The sequence below is a fragment of the Neophocaena asiaeorientalis genome, unplaced genomic scaffold (genome assembly GCF_003031525.2).
Source record: "Neophocaena asiaeorientalis asiaeorientalis breed wild unplaced genomic scaffold, Neophocaena_asiaeorientalis_V1.1 scaffold703, whole genome shotgun sequence".
Lineage (NCBI taxonomy): Eukaryota > Metazoa > Chordata > Mammalia > Artiodactyla > Phocoenidae > Neophocaena > Neophocaena asiaeorientalis.
In genome coordinates this window covers 2,429,370-2,451,078 of record NW_020174434.1, presented here as the reverse complement: position 1 = coordinate 2,451,078, position 21,709 = coordinate 2,429,370, and the positions used below count along the sequence as shown (strand labels likewise).

The window sequence follows — 21,709 nt, the reverse complement described above, 5'->3', positions numbered from 1 at the left end:
CCCCCCCCCTCCCCGCCACCACACAGACACACACACACACACACACACACACACCACACACACGTCGAATACTGATTACCCCCTGCGCTTTCAGAAGGGCCATGGACCTAGATTGAAAGCTGGGCCCCCACCCTCAAAGGCAACACGAGCTATGTCACGACATCCGTCTTTGCGGCTTAGTGATAAATTACGGTGTGCTGAGGGGATAAACTGTATCTTAGAAAAGACTGCAGGGCCCTGTTGCCGTGACAACAGTGCACACACCACCACTCCTTCGCTGTCAACGCCACGCCTGGCACAGAAAAGCAGCCTCCCGTGTCCCATTAGAAGCACCAGCTGTGTGTAATGACTTAAATAACAAACTACGACCGCCCCGTGGGTGTGCATCTTGAAGGTGCAGAGATGGTCGAGCTCCATGCTTAACCAGGGGACGGCAGCCCTCACCTTGTGGTCGCCGACCATGGAGACCGAGAGTCTGCGGTCACCACCTCAGGCCTGAGCTGCTACAAAAGCCTGACCTTGATCTCCACCGGAGACCGCCGCTGCCGCCGAAGGGCGCCCACAGGAACAGGACCACCGGGGCGGGGCGCGGACCCACGGCGCGGGTGCACTCAAGATGGGGCAGAGAAAGAGGACGAGGCGTACGACTTCCCACAAGCCCGAGGCCAACACAGACAAGCCACGTGGCCTCGGCACACGAGCCCTGGTGGATGGGCGTGGGGGGGCAGGGAGGGGAGGGGCCGTCACTGACCTCATGGTCCGCGTGTCCCACCCTCGGACAGCCGTGTCGTTCGCCGTGGCCACCTGGGTGCAGTTGTGATGCGGGCTCCACCGCCCCGTCGTGAACTTCAGCTGTCCCTTCCCTTCCAGGGACGCCGAACTGGCCAGCTGCAAATTGGGTGATGTTTTCAAAGGAAGAAGAAAAGACAAGTAATTTGAACTCTATTCAGAGCATTTAAGAGGATATCTTGTACAGGCTATCATTGAAGATAATTACTGAAAATAATTAGGAAGCTCTGTCTTTGTTTCCTCCCCTTAGAAGGCAAGAATGTTTGAACCTTATTTGGAAAAAAAAATATAAAACTGAACACAGCAAAAAATAGAAGGCACGTTAACAGAGCCTCTATCAGACAGGACTTGCCAGTGTGGGATTAGGGAGAATCCACTCAAATCTGAAGACAACACGCACCAGCTCCGTCTGGCTTCCTCCAAAACCAAGGACGAGGCCCGCCGGTCCGCACGGCCAACCCCAGGTAGAGAAGGACAAAAGGCTGCGACCCACCCAGACGTGTGCTCAGACGTGTGCCCTCCCCTCCCTGCCGCGAGGATCTCGGCATCCGTTACTCGGGGGTTAACTAAACCCCAACAGGTAACGGACGGCGGAGACCCTCGAGACCACCAGCGCAGTCGAGGCCGGGCCCTGGTGCAAACCTGGGAGAAGGGCCGCTCCGCCCCCGACCCCGCTGCCCCACCGGCCCTCCCGCTTGCCGTCTACGATCTTATGCACAAAGGCCTATCACGCGGTGGCGTCTGGAGGCAGGAGGGCTCCAGGCTTGTCTGTGGTCCTCAGGTTACTCGACCCTCCGTGATTCACTTCACTTTACCCTGAACACTAGCCTCGCCCTGCGGACCCTCTGAGAGGGACCCGGGCACAGCCACGGCAGCACTAGACAGAGGCCCAAGGGTGTCATCGGGCCCCAGACTTGGCCCCGGCCAGGGTGGACGCACGGAGTGGGCGGTCAGTGCAAGGGGATGGAGCAGAAGCCTGGGGAAAACAGCCAGTTTCCGCTCCAGAGAGCCTGGACCAGTTAAGAAGCCTGACAGTGGGCACGTCTTTAAAAATGACTTCCGAGTGAGAGCCCCGCTTACTCTAGCACCCACTGCAGCAGAGGTCGCCCAGCCAGGACACGCTGACCAGCTGGCAGCGGCAGCTCGCCTCTCTCGGTTCTGGACAGTTTTGTGTCTCAACCTGCCCCAGAAAAATCCTTCTCCCAAAAACCCATTTTCCTGCCTCACTGATTCAGCAAATCACGTGGATGATGGGCCTCTGAAGTCCTTGCGGGTGCACACGCCCCCCTCCCGGGGACTGAAGGGCTAGAGTTGACGGGAGGAAGGAGGATGGGTGTCTGTGCCCGTGAGCGCGGGGGGAGGGACGGGAGGGACACATCACATCTCTAAGGAGACACGCAGGCGGCTCCTGTGTCTTCCCGGGTGCCTGCCCAGCTCCTGGGCCCCAGCCCTGCCCTCCCCCACCCCACCCCCTGCCCATAGCCCAACGAGGCAGCGGAGGAGAGAGCCCCACCCCCTGGAAAAGCGGGGGTTCTTGTTTTATAAGACCCCAGTTAGAATACCTGTTCTGCCATTACAGACCGAGCACCACTTATTAATCTCCTCTCCACAAAAGTTAAAGGGTTAGTCTGGTCTGGGCGAGACATGTGTGTTGTGTTAGTGTCGGGAGGACCCAACCAGGCACGGCGGCGACGGAATGAAACAGCGGTGCCCACCCGCACCTCAAGGAGGAAGTGCCCATGCTCTGGGCTCTCCCAGGGCTCACATTCAAGCTGCCAGGGAGGCTCCGGGGAGCAGCCATCACCTGAGACAGGCCCCGGGGTGCCTGGAGTGGGGAGAAGGGGCAGGGAGAGCGGCCGAGGGTGGAGGAGAGCAGCTCCTGGGCCGAAAGCTCAGCGGGGGAAGCGGGGCCTCGAAGGGGGACACACCCCCAGGAAGCTCCCAGTGGCCACGCAGAGCCACACCCAGCAGCGCTCCGCCCGTGAAGCATGCCCGATGGCGGGCGCAGAACTGAGCCTGGCCGAGGACAGCGCCGCGGGGCAAGAAGAGCCAGAGGCCGGGCGAGACGTCAGGAAGGACAGAGCAGCTGAGGGACAGAAAGGGGGCCGCCGGCCAGCAGGGCCTGGGTGCTCCCACGGGACCTGGCAACACCTGCTGCCCAGGCCGCGGCTCAGGCCACCTGGGCAGAACCGGGCCTGAGCTAGCTTGGCAGAGAGGTCCACGTCGGGGACCCAAACCCAGGGCCATCCCAGTGCCTCCCCTCCAGGCCAGCACCCTCACGGCCACCCATGGAGCACCTGCGCCAGACACCCCACAAGAGGGCCCCACGGGGGATCCCACTGACCCTCAGTCTCACCCCCAATCTCCTGGAGGATGTCGACTGGCTCAGCCGGGTGAGGAGCCCGCCGGGAGGGGTCAGCAAGGGCCGAGGGGCTGGGGGCGGCAGAGGGTCTGCTCCTCTGATGATGGGCAGTGGTCCCACCCCTTTTCCCCTGCATCACGGGCCACAGCTTCTCCTTCTCTCATCATCTGAACAGCAGAGGCAAGTGAGCCCAGGATCAGGGGTGCCATCGCCTTCAGGGGCACGTGGGGGGCACAGAGCGTGGACAGGTCACAGGGAGGAGGTCCGGCCCCCAGGCAGGACGCAGAGGGGACCACAGAGTGCGACCACCGCAAAGCCACGGAGGAGAAAGGGACGGTGGCAGGAGCCTCACAACGCAGGACCTGGACTCAGCCACAAGGGACGGCCAGTGAGAGCTGGTGTGGGCAGAGGGCATCTCGGCCCTGCCCGCAGCAGTGACAGGCACGGCCTCCTGAAGAGGGACGGCGGCACAGAGCCCCATACCCTGAAATGGGCCTAAAACACGAGCATCAGACACACAGGGTGAGCTTTTCCACACTGGGCTTCGGCTTTTCCAGCTGTGGCCGGACGTTTAACATCCACATTGACAGCACCAACCAAGAAACAGTTTTATGGCCTCTCCTTTAGGAAAAAAAACTAGCCAAAAGAAACATGTACAGGCGCCATTTCAGTTTTCTGAAGACTAGTTAAGTAAGATCAACAACCAGGTACATAAAACGGTTGAGTATACAACTCAGCCATAAAGGAGCGAAATTCTGCCTTTGGCAGCAACATGGATGGACTTGGGGGGTATCACGCAGACAGAGAAAGACAAATACTGCATGATATCACTTATATGTGGAATCTAAAAACTACAGCAAACGAGGGACTATAACAAAAAAGAAGCAGACTCACGGGTATAGAGAACAAACTAGGGGTTCCCAGTGGGGAGAGGGAAGGGGAGCGACAATGTAGGGGGAGGGGATTAAGAGGTACAGACTATTATGTATAAAATTAAGCTACAAGGATGTAGTGTTCAACACAGGGAATATAGCCAGTATTTTATAATAACTATAGACGGGGTATAACCTTTAACAATTGTGAGTCACTACATTGTAAACCAGCTATACTTAAATTAAAAAAGGTTCAGTATATTTTCTAACTAATCAACATTCAGTGTTCTAATTAATTTTCTATGAACACGTGGATTCATTATCAAACTCTTCAGAAGCGTGAACACATAAGGTCCTATCATCAGAAGAAAGGCACTGTGAACTCAGCAGGGTGAATTCTTGAAGAGGCTGCTGTGGGAAGCACCATGAAGTGTGCCAAGCGGGGAAGATCCGTAACAGTGCGCGAAGCACTCAGGTCGAATCCTAACAAACAACACCGCCAGCAAAGCTCTCTGTACTTGCTCTACTCTGACTCCATCCGGGCTCACGCAGAAGTTAAATCAGCAAAACTTAACACGCGCTGTCTGCTTCCAAAACCCACACTGAGGAACAGCCCGCGAGAAACCCAGGCCCTGGGTCTGACCGCATCCTGCCACAAACGCGTCCGTGAGCTCGGGAGCAGGTCCTCCCGGTAGAGCCCTAGGATGAGACGCCAGCCCCGCTGACACCTGGCCTGCGGCCTCACGAGAGACTTGAGGTTGCGGGCTCTTGACTGTCCCCGCAGAAACCACGTGATGGCCGTGGTGGGCAGCGGGAAGCACTAACTGGGTGGTCATTTGTTAGGAAGCACAGACAACTGAGAAGGTGTTAACCTGAGGCAGGGGAGACCCCGAGTGAATTCAGTAGCCGAGAGGCGGCCCCTGCCCAGCCCCCTGCTTCGCAGGGAGGGTAGGTGTCTCGCGCTGGGCCCCACAGCCGCGGTGCGGAACAGGACCAGCTCCAGCTCCAGCTCCACTGCACAGGCCGGTGCAGGAAGCACTAGGGCCACAGAACGCCATGCCTGCAGGCGCCGAGACGTCTGCAAGGTGGATTTTAATGAAAACCTGGAAGAGATCTCACCATCGATTTTTAAGGTGCTACTCAGGGCAGCCAGCACGGTGCAAGTCGTAAGGTTAATCGATCACTTTTTCTGGTTTCCTGGTGACGCAGAGACAGAACTCAGCAAGAACGCCAGAGGGTGCGATGCACACAGCACTCTGCTTCCCAGCATTAAAGAGAAATATTCAGTGCTTCCCAGTCCAGAAGGAATGATTAAAGGCTCCCCAAATCCTCTCTAAAGGAGTAACTAGTGCAGGACAAGAGCAAGAGAGGCGCCTTCTATGAACAAAATGCTGTGACTGGAGCCTTCAGGAGCGGCTCGAGGGAGGCGTGAGGCTCCAAAGCTGCACCCCCACCACCAAGCCCCACGGCGCCGACAGGGGACCAGACCCGGGGGGGCGGCAGGCCTAGAGGACGCGGGACCGAGCACGTGCTCATCAGCACTGAGGGCGACGCAGGACCAGAGGGGACAGAGAGCGCCACCGCACCCCCTGGAAGGAGAGCCTCGGCGAAGCCACAGCAGGGCTGCAGCTTTCGAGCGTAAGAGACATAAAGTGTCCATGCGGGCAAGTCCACTGCGTGCCCTGGCCCAAGCTGCTGGGAGACGGCAGCTTGTCACACAGCAGACGCCACCACCACCGGAGCCCCTCTTCCCGTCAGACCCCGCAGCACCCCCGGGGACTGAGACGGCCCTGAGCCAGGGCTGACGGGCTTGCTCCCCTTGCCAAAGACGGGTTTAGGCCTGGACACACGGTCGTGCCTGAAAGGGGGACAGAGGGACTTCCAGGAAAGGCTTTCCTTTCAAACCGAGGGACACGTGGGAAGGAAATCTGCTTTCTCCTTGTGGATGTGGTGGGAATCTGGATGTGATGCCTGGAACCGCTGCAGTCACCTTGCGGTCATGACGGGGGACAGCAGTGACACGTGGACATGGCAGAGCAGAAACATGCAGAGTATCTGCGTCCTCTGCTGTTGAGACACTGAATTAACCAACCCCAGAGGGGCTTTGTTTCCATGTTTCTTGTTACAGCAGATGATTAAACCTCCTCTTTATCTAAGTCACTTCTTATGTCCTGCAGCCAAATGCATTCTAACCGACACACCTGTGATCCCTCTGAGACGCCATCGGGGATGCCTCCAGCTGTGGGAACGGCAGCCCCAGCTTTGAGCAGGACCCCTGAGCTGGGTCCCCGCTCTGCTGCCTAGTGAGTAACCTGACGAGTTACTTTGTCCCTCTGAGGCCTGGCTTTCTCTGCTGTGTCTCACTTGTAAGACGGGGATGTTAAAGAATCTGCCCCCCAAGGCTATAAGGATTCCATGAGATGACATTCCTAAAAAGCCCAGACACTGCCTGGAGCTGTGCCCCACCTTCAGGGACAGGGCAGAAGGGGCAGGGTGCCCCTTCTGGCGCACAGGGTGGGTCCAGGGTCGTGGTGGGAATGGGGCTCCTCAGGACTCCCCCAGGCCCATCGCTACCCTCAGGACGTGGAAGAAAGGGCGCTGCCGCCCCCGCCCCTGCTGCCAGGGTCAGGGAAGGCGGGCCCCCTGCCCTGCACGTGGCCCACACCGGACCCAGACCCAACAGGGCTGCCGGCTCCCACCCCCAGTCAAGGACTCTGCCAGCCCAGAAAAAGTGTTCCTGCTCCGCAGAGCTGACACGGGAAGGTTGTGAGGGCAGCCTCCTGGAAACCAGAGTCCTCCTGTGTTTAGAAAATGCGCACAAGGCAGCAGGTGCCAGCACGGGTGAGGAACTTGAGGTCATTTGCAATTTATTCTTAGTTCATTTCCAACAAGACTTTATTTGTAAGAAGAACAGAACTAAAAGGGCTTTTCCCCTTTGCTGCACCAAAACCCAACCTCTCCTTGTGGAGAAAAACGTGCGTCCGACACCCACAAATGTGGGCTTGACCTCGGCTCCAGACTCAAAACGGGAAAGGTTGTGAGGGCAGATTTAAAGTTTTTGGCCAAGATGGACGAGAATGTAACAAGTATTTCTGTCACACCAGTGATACACTAGTGATGTGCTGGAGAGACAGACCTCCCCGTAGGTCATTCTTTGGAGAGGGAAGAAGAGGGAGGAACAATGAAGTTCAGAGCACCAGGAGCTCCGTACCAAGCAGAGCTCACTGCTGCTTCCTGTCTGAACTGTGATTAGCACTTGCTGACTTCAGGGCAAGTAACCTAATTACCAAGTAAACACAGACTGCTTTTCGGTACCTTGATTTCTCTGCCCTGTACCTCTTGCCTCTGCACTAGGATCCTACTGGGTAACCCGACGCTCAGTTGTAATCCACTTGTGGAGACCGCATATTCTAGCCGCTCGATCCGTCCACGCGTGCATGCATCCCTCCATCAGGCCTATATAGACCACTTGCAGCGCACCAGGCACCATGGGGGATGTTGTCCTCACATAATGTTACTGTTAAACTGCCCTACTCTACAGATGTGGACGCTGGGGCTTGGACGGCCAAGCAACTCGCCCAAGGTCACACTGTGCGTGGGACTTGACTCAACTGTCGGTGTTTGTCCCATGCCCACGTGTCCCCAGTCCCCCACGTCCCCTTAGCCACTGGCCCACGCCTGCCCCAGCCTATTCCAGGAAAACCTGAACATTTGAATTAAAGGCTTATCTGCACACTACAGCCCCTGTAACTGGTGGCAAACTACAAAAAAGCAGAGACAATATCTCCGTATTTGTCACACCCCAGGCTGTGTGGCCACGGCAGGCATTCAACCCCAATGTCAGTGACAAGCACATCAGCCCTCCCAGCTCAGCAGCTGCTTTTTCTCACCCACTCTTAGTTTCTAAATGTACATTTACTCTTTCTTATAGAAAGAAGTCTTTTGCAAGCTCAGGAAACACTTCCTAGCTAAATGCCTCCGTTCAGCCCATTCTGCATCTAATGATTTTTTCCAAGATCCACCTGGAAGATTAAAAACTACTCATTGTCTCCAATATTTACAAAACCAAAAGGCATATGCAGCTATTAAGCTATGATATTAAGATATGTTACTATATCCATGTTTTCTTAGAGTTCATGGCTTCTTTTTTTTAAACAAATACCCTAAAACATAAATTCAAAGGACTGCTGTCTGAGAGCTGTGGCTCTAAAGGTATTATTATGGTAACAATGCAGACACTGCTCAAAATATTTTGGAATACCTTTTTACGAGTCTCATAAGAAAACCAGTTTTCTGTCCATGAACAGAGAAGTTGTGGTATATATACATACACAATGGAATATTTTACTCAGCCATAAAAAAGAACAAAATAATGCCATTTGCAGCAACATGGATGGACCTAGAGATTGTTATACTGAGAAGTTAAGTCAGACACAGAAAGACTAATATCATATGATATCACTTATATGTGGAATCTTAAAAAAAAAGGGGGAACAAATGAACTTATTTACAAAACAGAAGTAGAGTCACGGATGTAGAAAACAAACTTATGATTACCAGGGGATAAGGCAGGGGAGGGATAAATTGGGAGATTGGGACTGACAAATACATGCTACTATATACCAAATTTGTATGGAAACACAAAAGACCCCAAAGAGCCAAAGCAATCTTGAGAAAGAAACATGGAGCTGGAGGAATCAGGCTCCCTGACTTCAGACTATACTACAAAGCTACAGTAAACAAGACAGTATGGTACTGGCACAAAAACAGAAATATAGATCAATGATACAGGATAGAAAACCCAGAGATAAACCCACGCACCTATGGTCACCTAATCTATGACAAAGGAGGCAAGAATATACAATGGAGAAAAGACAGTCTCTTCAATAAGTGGTGCTGGGAAAACTGGACAGCTACATGTAAAAGAATGAAATTAGAATACTCCCTAACACCATACACAAAAGTAAACTCAAAATGGATTAAAGACCTAAATGTAAGGCCAGACATTATAAAACTCCTAGAGAAAAACATAGGAAGAACACTCTTTGACATAAATCACAGCAAGATCTTTTTTGACCCACCTCCTAGAATAATGAAAATAAAAACAAAAATAAACAAATGGGACCTAATGAAACTTAAGAGCTTTTGCACAGCAAAGAAAACCATAAATGAGACAAAAAGACAACCCTCAGAATGGTAGAAAATATTTGCAAATGAAGCAACTGACAAGGGATTAATCTCCAAAATATACAAACAGCTCATGCAGCTCAATATCAAAAAAACAAACAACCCAATCCAAAAATGGGCAGAAAACCTAAATAGACATTTCTCCAAAGAAGACATACAGACTGCCAACAAACACATGAAAGGATGCTCAACATCACTAATCATTAGAGAAATGCAGATCAGAACTACAGTGAGGTATCACCTCACACCAGTCAGAATGGCCATCATCAAAAAATATACAAATAGTAAATACCGGAGAGGGTGTGGAGAAAATGAACCCTCTCACACTGTCAGTGGGAATGTAAACTGATACAGCCACTATGGAGAACAGTATGGAGGGTCCTTAAAAAACTAAGAAAAAAAAAAAGAAAACTGAGAATAGAACTACCATACGACCCAGCAATCCCACTACTGGGCATATACCCTGAGAAAACCATAATTCAAAAAGACACATGTACCCCAATGTTCATTGCAGCACTATTTACAATAGCCAGGGCACGGAAACAACCTAAGTGTCCATCAGTGGATGAATGGATAAAGAAGATGTGGTACATATATACAATGGAATATTACTCAACCATAAAAAGGAACGAAATTGGGTCATCTGTAGAGATGTGGATGGACCTAGAGGCTGTCATACAGAGTGAAGTAAGTCAGAAAGAGAAAAACTAATATCATATATTAATGCATGTATGTGGAACCTAGAAAAATGGTACAGATGAACCTATCTACAGGGCAGGAATAGAGTCACAGACGTAGAAAACAGACATGTGGACACAGAGTGGGGAAGGGGAGGGTGGGACAAATTGGGAGATTATGATTGACATATATATACTACCATGTGTAAAACAGATAGCTAGTGGGAACCTGCTGTATAGCACAGGGAGCTCAGCTCGGTGCTCTGTGATAACCTACATGGGCGGGATGGGAGGGGAGGGAGGTTCAAGAGGGAGGAGATATATGTATACATATAGCTGATTCACTTCGTTGTACAGCAGAAAGTAACACAACATTGTAAAGCAACTATACCCCAATAAAAAAAAAAAAGATAACTAGTAAGTACCTACTGTGTAGCACAGGGAACTCTACTTAATACTCTGTAATGGCCTATATGGGAGAAGAATCTAAAAATATTTTTAAAAGAGTAGATATATGTATAGCTGATTCACTTTGCTGTACACCTGTAACTAACACAACATTGTAGATCAACTCTACTCCAATAAAAATGAAAAAAAAAAGAAAGAAAGAAAACCAGTTTTCAGAGAGTTTGAACATGGTTTCCACTAACTAGCTTTACATTATAAAGCTTGCTTAACTATCTTATTTACTAGATTTTGCTCCAAATAACTTCTGACTGTTTCCCAAAATCTAATCCACGTTCACAGGACAAAATGCTGCTGCCCACCCAAGACACGCAGATTCCAAGCGCAAGCTCTGCAGGAGGGTCGGCTGGGCGCATGTGCACGAGAGGCCCTCAGCACATGTCTCTGTGGGACGACGGGGCAGAGCGGGTCTGAACTGCAGACCCACATCTGTCAGCCAGGCCACCTTCAGAAAGCCCCTTGCTTCCTGGGCCTCACTCTTCTCACCTGTGAAGCGAGGGTCAGATTACAGGGTCCGAGGCCTGCGCCTCTCTTTAAAGGAGCTACTTTAAAATGAGTGAGCAAGGGCAGGCTGCTGCACCCGGTGAGTCCTGGCTACGCCTGCACAGCGGGTCCAGGGAGCCCCCACAGCCCCTCGGCTGCCCCCAGCCAGCGATGCCCCTGAGGCACCTGGGGCAGCAGGACTTTCCTCTCATTAGAGGCAAGAGCTGTCATGCCCTCGGGCATCACAGGCATTGCAGGGAGGGAAGTGAGGGGCCCAGAGGAGGGCTGTGACCTTCAAATTCCCTTCAGGGACGCCTGCGGCTGGGAGGGTGGGGCAGACACACTTTTCTTTACGGCTCCCACCAAGTGCCGCAAAACCCCGGGACTTTATACACAGAACAAACACAGGTGGGGAACAGGCTGACCAGGGAGGGCCCTGGGGCACGAGGAACACGCAGTGTCAAGGGTCTGTGTTTTCTCTCCCGCATGGGCCCCAACCCAGAAACACCGCTGGGGACAGACCCCCAAAGCTCCAGGAACGCTGCTCCCTGCAGCCCAGGGGCCAGGAAGGGCAGCCCCGAGAGACAGGAAACTTCTCGACAACTGCTCTGCTCCAGACAGACACCCCACCCAGGACAGCGAAGGCCCCGAGACTCTGTCCTCACCTGAGCCCCCAGAGAGGGTACAGGCATTGTCTACCAACACCGATTCATGATGGACCATGGCTGAAATGTAAAATGCAAACTGTAAACCCGTAGGGAAAACACAGGAGAAAAACTTCAAGGTCCAAGGCTGTTCACAGAGTCTTCAGACCTGAAACCCGAGGCACAATCTGTAAAACTCATGCACTGAACTTTATCAAAATGAAGAAGCTTGCAGACGATGGAATATCTCTCGGCACTAAAAGCACACGAACTGTCAGGCCATGAAAAGCCACGGAGGAACCTTACATGCAGTGACTAGAGAAGGAAGCTGGCCTGTAAAAGCTACACCCTGTATGAGCCCAGCTCTAGGACACTCTGCAAGAGGCAGAACTGCAGGCACAGTAAAAAGATCAGTGGTTGCCACAGGCTTAGAGGGAGGGAGGGCTAGTGGAGCAGAGGATTTTTAGGGCAGTGAAGACACCAAGTATGAATCTGTAATGGTGGATACGTGTCAGCACACGTGTCCAAATCCGCAGACGCGCGGCCACAGGTCAGTGGGGGCTCGTCACTGTAGTAACTGCCCCGTCTGCCGGGGACTGTGTAGGGAGGGATGGGGAATCCCTGCACTTTCCCCTCAAATTTGCTGTGAACCTAAAACTGCTCTAAAAGATAAAAGTCTGTTGAAAAAAGAAAAACCTTAGCCCTGCAAATAAGAAGGGAGGCGACACCAGGACCTGCTTCCCCAGCGGGACCAGGGGCTTGAGTGACAGAAACGCACCCTCATCTAGGGCTGCTGTCCAGACCCCTGCTGTCTGGGGGGCGGGAGTGAGGCCCTGGTCCTGGGGCGTCTGGAGGATGGGCGTGTCCCGCGACCATCAGGGCGGAGGCAGAGACGAGCCCCCAGGCCGGGCCATGCGGCCTTGGCTGCGCGGAGGACACCCAGCCTGCCAGGACCGCGCCGCAGGGTCTGACCAGGAGGCCTCCCTCCTCTCTGTGGCCACACTCGGAGCCCAGGAAGCCATGGAAGGTAGGGCCACGGATGAGGGGGTGGGGAGCCCGGGCCGCACCACCAGGCCCAACCCGCCTCTGCCCTGGTCCCAAGGGGCTCAGCCTGCACCCAGTGCTCTGTCCTCAGACAGCAAGCACATTCTGGGCTCCGGGCTCAGCGGGCATGGCTGCATGGAATGATTCTCCGGTCACCACCTGCTCCCGCATCTGCCTGTGCTCAGGCCTCCTCTGGTACGCTGTAAACCTTGGACTAGAAATTTCTGAAAATACACTGTGTCCTTGAAGCCCGTTCTCTCCCTTCAAAGAAGTGCTCCTGTGGGCAAGTACCCCCAGGCCTGCACCTTGAGTGGGTGACACCAGGCCCCCTTCCTCCCGCTCTGCCGTCCCTGCACCTCAGGAGAAGCTGCTTCTTTCCACAGCCAGTGAAAGGAACTAGAACCCAGAGGTGCATGCGCACAGACCCAAACAGGGAGGCTCTGCCTTGGCCCTCATCGGGGTCCAGGACCCCATGGAACCTCCGCCCCAGGCCTCCACTAACGATTATAAATGGCAGAGAGCCTCCAATTTAATTGCAAAAGGTAATGGTGCAGTGAGCATAAGATTAGATTCACCGCAGACGGCAATATCCTTAAACAATAAGAAAAAAAATAGAGGAGCTGGGTATGAAGACGGTCGAAATCGATAGGAAGGTTTCAGTATTAAATACTCCAGCCGAGGGTCGCAAAGTGGTATCGACAGAACTGCTGACAGCAGATAAAAAACGGGGAGAGAAAACGAAATTGGTCTCTGCAGAAAATAAGTTACAGATTAATCACCCCACCATAAAATCATTTTGAGATGACTGAGGGTCTGAAGGGGTGTTCACGCTTTGATGACAGGACGGGGCCCGCAAAGTCGGGGCCCTGGGAGCCACTGAATCCTAACGCCACCGGCTCCCCGTGGTGCCTCCTGCTGGGCGGGGCGGCAGCCGCTCAGCCAGCCCCCGAGCATCCTCTGGACCAGGCCCAGGCTCCCAGCCCCAAGCCTGTCTCGAGCCCCAGCACTTTCATAGGAAAGCACTGTCCCCCTTTCTGTCCTCAAGTGCAGTCTGGAGGAACACCCCACCAAGAGGTAGGCTGGAGTTAGGGGACGGGAGGGGCCCCTGGACTCCGGCCCAGACGGCCTCGCAAGTCTCCCTGGAAGGTGGGGGACTGTGCAAGTGTCTGCCCAGACCTGTGGGGGCCCCAAGGACAATTGGAGGCAGCCAGTTTCCTTCGAGTTTCCTGCTCGAGCTTGAAAGTCTGGGTGAAATTTGTGTTCTACTCCATGATACAGAGATGTGTCTTTTTTTTTTTTTTAATTTTAATAAAAATAGTGATTTCTTTCCTGAAGTATTATACTCTTAAGTTCACATTGAAGCCTGGGAGACACCCTTCTGACAATGCAGCTTTAAGACTCACACAGGACACCCCATACTGTGAAGGGTCTGCCTTCTGGGTCATGTATCGACAGTGATAAATCATCACTCACGCATCTCTTCACCCAGAGGGTGAAGACAGGCTTTACGAACACTGTGGGTACCACGAGGGGAAAGTGCTGACCACGCATCCCGGGAACAAGTGGATAAGGTGAGATGCAAGCTCACTGAAGAAACCTGTCCAAGAGACGCCGTTCATGAACCCGTGGCAGTTGGGCCCCAGGCCCAACTGAGTGGGTGGCATTAGAAGCTTTCATTTCAAATGTCTTGGTTTTCTCTCTAAAGTTGTCGCTTTGACATGCAAATGCAATGAAATTATGAATGCATGTAAAAAACACATTTTATAAGAGGAAACTTTAAGGGATCATATATGAAAATATACCAATTGGCAGAGCATTTACTCTATGAAGGACAAAGCATTCAAAGTGATGAATATTTGAAAGCCAAACTGGTTCCCAAGAAGGTTGCTGCTAAATATTAAACAGGTCTGGGAACGAACAGGCCTGTTGAGAGAGACGTAACCTTCTGGTTGAGAACTTGCGGAGACAGCTACTCTCGGCCTCGGTGGCGGGATCTGAGGGTGACAGGACGGGTGGGAATGGGATGGAGAGACAGCCTGTGTGCAGGCAAGGGCTCCAGTGCCCCCGTGGACAGATGGCTGACATGCCTGACGGCTACACCCTCAGGACCATGCACACACATGAATGAAAGGAGGGCAGGCTGAAAGGTCACTGGGTCACAGTCAACCATTATTTTCACAACCAGGAAATTTGCCTACATGACTGCTCCTACCTGAAAGGTGATTTTAACCAAATACACATTGAAAATCCATTCATTAAAAAGACTTATACTTGAAACAGAAGACTATAATTTTGGATATCCTGCTAACTCTTTTGGACAAATTATGGCCAAAGGGGGGAGTTTTGTCAACGTCCAGGGTTCTGTGTCCTATTTGTACATGGCCCTGAGGCCTGAATCCCAAACAGCTTTTGCCTGAAAGAGAAAATCACTCAATTCTTTGACTGATGATTCAGTCTGTTCATTAATTATGTCACAAACAATGTCAAAATTCTAAACATATATGATCAAGAAGTATATTCTGAATTTGGCTGAAAGGTCAAATTAAAAAAATACAAAAAACCAAAACTGTGTAATTCCTGTTACTTACCACAGCCTGGCTGGAGCTTTCCTGCAAATCCCACAGCAGGATGTGGTTGTCAGCCAACGAGATGACTCTCTTCCCGTCTCCCGCGGGCTCCCATGCGACACTGAGGAAGGAGGGGGTCAAGCATTACATGATGTGTGAGAGTCCCACCTTGAGGCCAAAAGCTCTTACACATGGCCCTCAGCAAAGCCTCTGCCCGGCCCTTTGTCACCAGCAGTGTTGTCAACAGCTCTGCAATGACATGGTGCAGTACCAGGCTACCACTCTGCTGTGGCCTGAATGTCTGTATCCTTTCCCAAAGTCACCTGGTGTTGGGGGGGTGATCTGGGAAGTGATTAGGGTTCAATGAGGTCAGAAGGGTGGGGCCCCAAGATGGGATTAGTGCCCAGTACAGACTGACACCAGAGTTTCCTGAGCTCTGTCTCTCTATATATGTATGTCTCTGTCTCTCCCTGTCTATTTCTCTGTCTCTCTCCCTATATATCTCTGTCTTTGTTTCTATATCTCTGTCTCTCTCTTGCTACCATGTGAACACACAGTGGGAAAGCGGCCATCTGCAAATCAGGAACAGAGCCCTCACCTGCACCATGATCTCAGACCTCCAGCCCCCAGAATTGTGAGAAATCAACATTTCTGTCATGTAAGCCCCCAGCTGTGGTGTTTCGCCATGGCAGCTGGAGCTGAGAGACTGCTGACAGGTTCTCCCAGAGCCCGAGGCATGGAGAGCTGACCAATTCTGGCCACAGAGACACAAGGGGGCGTGCTGGGCGCTGGGTCTGAAGAGACACAGGTGGACAGTGTGATTTTGGAGAGGATGCGCACGTCTTTCGCTGCCACCACCTGGGAGGGCAGAGCTGAGAGCAGTGTGGGGCGGGAGGTGGGGAGGTCACAGCCCTCAAGTACCCACGAGGCCTGAGATGTCAGATAACAGCTTTCTGTTTCAGCCTATGTGAGCCACAGTGCCCTGTTACCTGCAGCCAAAACCTTCTTAACTGATAAATATTTGAATAACAAAAGACAAAAATCACATCATCTCTGTGATAAAACCATGAAGAGATCAAAAATTTTTTAGTTTGATCACAAGCGTGAATTTCTGTCTTCCCTGATGAAATTCTTAAGTGCTTATAAAGAAGAGAATTTCATTTCACGTCCTCCAACACGTGAGTATTGAAGACATCGACAGAGACCCTCACAATTTCTCTTTCACACAGAATACAATACTGATTGATTGGGTGCCCCTCCCTAATACCATTCTTCAAGACTGTCAATGAGCTATTATTACTTTTATCACAACAATAATGTATTTCAGAACTACAATTTCTTTCTCATTTATAGTTTAAAAAGCTCTCACAGTACATAGCTGTGTACAGTACAAAGCTCTCACAGTACATCACTCCTGTATTGAAGAGCTTACTGTATCTTTTCTAATAATAACAAAGAAAAACGCACAATATCTAGTAAACAAGAAACACCACAGCTGGAAGAGACACCAAGAAATCTGGTACTGAAATCTGTGGCTCCTATTTTGTTAAGATAATGGCAATTCTAATTTTGAAGACACATCTTTGCAGCAAGTTGACTGAACTTCTCTTGGTAGCCTGTTTTCATGGGGACACTTATGTAGAGTTCAGACAACTGACCATGAACACCAAGGAAAAATGCAAAACAGTGAGAGAGGGAAGAAAAGGGCCACCCACGGCCCTGTCTTGGTAGAAGGTCACCCGCAGCCCCGTCCTGGTAGAAGGTCACCCACAGCCCTGTCCTGGTAGAGGGTCACCCACGGCCCTGTCCTGGTAGAGGGTCACCCACGGCCCTGTCCTGGTAGAGGGTCACCCACGGCCCTGTCCCAGTAGATGGGCAGGTGACAGCTGAGAAGACCCAGCTTGCACACCTCTTCCCAAGCTCTGCCCAGCAATAAAGACGTCTGACTCGGGAGAAGACAGCCCCCCCCCCGGGGGAGGGGCCATCCCACAGCCACAGGGCCACGTGCTCCATAAAAGTCTAAAACGTCAGAGTTTAGCTGGCCTCAGGTACCAGGCCTGAGGAACTGGAATCGCCATAAAAATAGCTTTTTCTTTCATAAAATGAGAATTAAGAATTTCAGCAAAGTAATCCTTGGGCAGTTTAAGTAGGTGTACGTTTTCCACTAGTAACTTAGAACATCTTAAGGCTGACACGCAAGTCAAAACTTCTCCTTGGGAAATGTGTATCAAAAAAGGAAAAAGGGAAAATCTTTGAGACCATCTACCTATTACTTCTCTCTTCAAAGACCTATAAGCAGACTAAGCATCACGATGACTTTAAAAGATGGTTCCAACAGGGCATTACGGTGGCATCACTCCAGCCGTTACCAGTCTGAAGGTCAGGAGCTACCACCATGCGCACATCAGCAGTTCGCTTTTGGTTACAGAGGACGTTTAATCAGAAGTATGCTTTGAAAACACACACACACGCGTGCGCACACACAAACGCACACGCGCACACACAAACGCACACGCGCGCGCGCACACGCACGGACATGCACGCACACACGCACACACACCGAGCAACAAAACCTCTCCATGACTTCTGGAGGTACCTGGCAAGAGGGAGAAGGTTCTTAAGGTCCCGGCCATAGACCCGCCTAATTTTTGAAAGCACCTGATAATAACAGAAAACTCTAGGTGCTCCTGGAACTAAAATTCTCTGAATAAGGCTCAAAATGGACTTGTTGTTTCAACTCCAAGTGATGAGAAATCGTAAGTAAAGATTTGTTGCATTTATTATAAAGTAAAAATTGTAAAGGCTTATAATACACATGAACAAAATTACCAGAGGCAAGCCAGAGCCCTTCCCTTTGAGCAATCACTCCGAGCTATTAATCTGGGCCCCAGCAGACGCGGCTCCATCGGCGCTCGGTCCGGATGTGGAGAAGGACCTCGATGAGACAGAAGTGCCTGGGCACAGCCCTTGTCTGACCCACACCGTCCCGGCCCCGCCGGAAAGCTGAAGTCTTACTGCAGGCCTTCCTTCCAGCGGAACTTCCCGGGAGGACGTGTGGGGAGAAAGGGCGCTGTCTGCCTAGAGAGCCCTGGGTCCCGGGGCTAGGGTTCCAGCAGCACGACGGGCAGCTCCCGGGGCAGGGTGCCGGAGCTCTCCTCTCCGTCCGCTGCACCACAGCCCACAAGGGGAGTCCCCTTCCCTTCCTCAACTCACAGACGAGGGGACAGACTTGGGAGGCTGAGTGGCCTGCCCCAAATGCAGTGGCTGTGAAAGGCAGGGCTGAGTCTCCAGCCAAGGGCTGACTCCAGAACCATAGGTCACGACCAGGCCTGAGAGCTCATTGTTTTTAAGCTCCTTAGCTTCAATATCACCATTAGGCAAAGAGACGAAGGAACACTGCCTGACACCTCGAGTTAAAGCAGCTAATCATACTGACTTACTGTGTTGACACACTTGGGAAAAACAAAGCAGATAATCACTGTTTCCTTATGGTGCCTTGGTCCCCGTGACACACGCATCTTTACCAAGACACATGCAAACGCATCTGAGAAGTGGTTCCATGCAGCAACCCCCAAGCGTGTCCACAGGAAGAACCTTCCAGAAAGGTAAAGTGATGACTTGTTAACCCAAAGAAACATCTCACTTTTCAGAATTAAGGATTTTGAAAGACTAAACACACTCAGACAAAACATACACACAACTGAAAACACAGACGGCATCTAAGGTAGATGACCCAGAACAGTGAGGGGCAGCGGGGCAGCTCGGAGTCTGAGGCGAGCCTGCTGGAGTTGGAGTCCCAGCTCTGGGTGCCATAATATCTCAGTGCTTTGATTTCCTCATCTGTCCAGTGGGGGTAACAGGAGTGTAAAAGTAGTCAACAGTACTGGTTTGTGAAGATCAGGGTGATACTTACAACAGTGCCCGCACACAGTAGGTGTTGAATAAGTCCTAGATATATATTATCAGATGCAGTTAGAGCTGAGCCTCTTAAATTGAGGACCGCACTGCCCTCCAGGGGTATTTGGGGGGGGGCACTTTTGGGTTTTCATGATGACTGGGAGGGCCAGGGCTGCTGGATGTCCCCTAATGTGCCAACAGCCTTCCACAACAAAGACTGTCCACCCCAAATGTAACAGCTTCCCTTCGAAAAACCATAAAGCTTACTTGGAAATTTGCCTTGAACATTAAAATTACCACCCTTACATGCACCAAAAATAACTCCATGGAGATTTATTTTAAGGGAAAAAAATCCTCGAGCGAGAGCGTTCAGAAACTCCGCTCTTCACCTGCTCTGAAAGGGGCCCAAACTTAATGGTGTTTCCCTGTGTGCTCTTCACTGCCAGCAGCTGGGGTCCTGAATCACCAGCCCCGCTCTCTCCAGCACCTGGGCTTTCCTCTGGTGGTCTTGACCCAAAAGTGAGCCAGGCATCCTGATCCCCCCTCGGGGTCTGAGAACCTTCCAGGGTCTGGAGTTACCGACCCAGGAACCAGTGAGTAGGCTCAAGAGCCCAGTGCCCAGGCCCTGCACCAAGGGCTTCTGCTTGGCACTGTGTTAAGGTTAATACATGAAATGGGAAGCCTTCCCCATATTCTCATTCTCTTTGTCTCTCAGCATCTTAGCCCGAACTTTGGCTCCCCTCAGGGACGGCGTAGGTCCCTGCACTGCCGGGTACCCCTTTCTGACAACACGCGACTGTGGGACTTTGGGCACCGGGTGACTTAGTTATCCGACGTCGGTGTTTCTTCTGACACTGCTCACCTACACACACGCTTGCATCAGCCGTGTGCATGGCTCAACAGAAACACGCCCTCCCGCTGAGAACCCAGCCACGGGCAGGGTGTGGGCAAAGAGACCTGCACTGCTCAGAAGCCTCCCTGGGAGGGACACGTCCGAGGCCCAGAGCCTATCACAACGCAGGGTGGGTGCACACAGCTGCACTGGCCCTCCTGGGGCGAGGCTCCTGTCCTGTCCTTCTGCCCAAAAGAGGGCCGAGGGGCAGAGCCAGCGGGCAGTGCAGGGCCCTCAACCCTGGAACGGCTGACTCTCACCAGCCCTGAAGTCCAAGTTCACACAGGCCCACTGCGGCCGCTCACTGCAGACTCCACCCAAGGCAGGGAGAAGAGGGCAAGTGCAGGGCAGGGTGGGCGCCGTGTGGCTTAGCGGCACATCCAGGAAGCTCAAGCCTTCTGCTCCTGGGTCTCACCAGCAAGTTCAGGGTTGGCTCGGAGCCATGACGCATTTTGACGTGAAACACCTCCCGAACCCCAAGCAGCAGCCCTGGCTGTCCCTGCTCTCCCCCTCCTCCCACACCCCGTTTCTCAAACAGCAGAAGAAAAATCGACTACAGTTTAAAATTCTCCAGGCAGAGTTAGTGGTCCTTCAGGTTTACATTTTTTAATTATTTAAACCTCAAGTTTAAATAATCACAAACAGAACTTCAAAAAATACATTCTCCTAAACTATCCCACTGGATACAATGGTATATGTCTGCCCAGCATGTTCTGGGAAAGACCCTTTGGGTTCATGAGAGAAACAACTGAAACACACTTTGAACCCTAGTATTTAATGGAAACTTGAACTACGATCTCAGAAAGAACATGAATTTATCCTGTAATATAAATAATTATTTATACTCTGCACCACACGTTCAGATTTTCGTATTTTGACTCTTCCTAGATAAGCTGTATCTGTACAGTGCATTTTACTATTTTTTCCTCATCACCCGCTTCCTAATACTTAGCTTCAATGACCCTCACAAGGCGCCAGGGTGGCTCTGACGACCATCCCCATTTGACAAATGAGACTTTAGCCAAAGTGAAAGAGGAAGACATCTTTATATTGTCCTGTAAAGCCACAGACTGTTCTTTTCCTACAACATAAGGGATGCGAGGCCTCATTCCAGGCTTCTCTTAAAGCTAGCGGACCACTTTAGCGGTGAGCCAGTAACCAGGGGAGCAACTTCAGGGCTCCAGCTTAAAAACCTTACACCTAAGTACATCTAGGTTGGATGAAACCAGAAAGCACAAACCTGGACCTTATAAAATCTGATAACTCTTCTGTGATGACAGTGTCCTAATCACAGAGACCTTTCCACCATCACTGGCAGCAGGATCTCTGAAAACTTCAAACATCTTATTTTATGTATCCTCAGAGACAACTTTGAAAAGATATTAAGGATAACTTTGAATGTACTCTTTGTAACATTCACCCAAGTCAACTTACACTGTTCTATACACTGAAGTGAAAAGAAGAAACACAAAATCAGAGAGGAGGTCAAATCCTTTCTTCTGGCCAAACCACCTCAAGTGTTTGGAGACCTGCACAAGTTTCTTTTCTTCTCTTTCCTCTCTAAGCTCAACACCAAAGCTTACGGCCCTTTTTCCTTCTTCTACTAAGAACAGTAACATGCACACCCGCTTCTCAGGAATTCCTGACCCTCTCAGCCGGCCTGGCATTCCAGTGTGATGTTTACCTCCATCTGCACCGCAGAGGTATCTTCTCCCCAGAAAGCAGAGGTCAGCGGTCACTGTGCAAGTGCCACGGGCATCTGCAAGGACATCAGAGAAAGACCCGGCACGTCCCCCGTAGTGAGGCTAACCCAGCCCGTCGCGGCCCCTC

General features: G+C 51.6%; 1 protein-coding gene across 2 annotated transcripts in view; it reads right to left on the bottom strand.

Annotated features, from left to right (window-relative positions):
- The window catches only part of EIPR1 (EARP complex and GARP complex interacting protein 1), an 89,842-nt gene that overhangs the window by 5,885 nt on the left and 62,248 nt on the right, over nt 1-21,709 (bottom strand). For both annotated transcript variants that reach the window (XM_024756939.1, XM_024756940.1), the window contains 2 exons: nt 15,112-15,211; nt 752-888 (listed from right to left, as the gene is read on the bottom strand). In XM_024756939.1, coding sequence (XP_024612707.1) covers nt 752-888; nt 15,112-15,211 — 237 coding nt within the window. The remainder of the gene's footprint in view (nt 1-751; nt 889-15,111; nt 15,212-21,709) is intronic.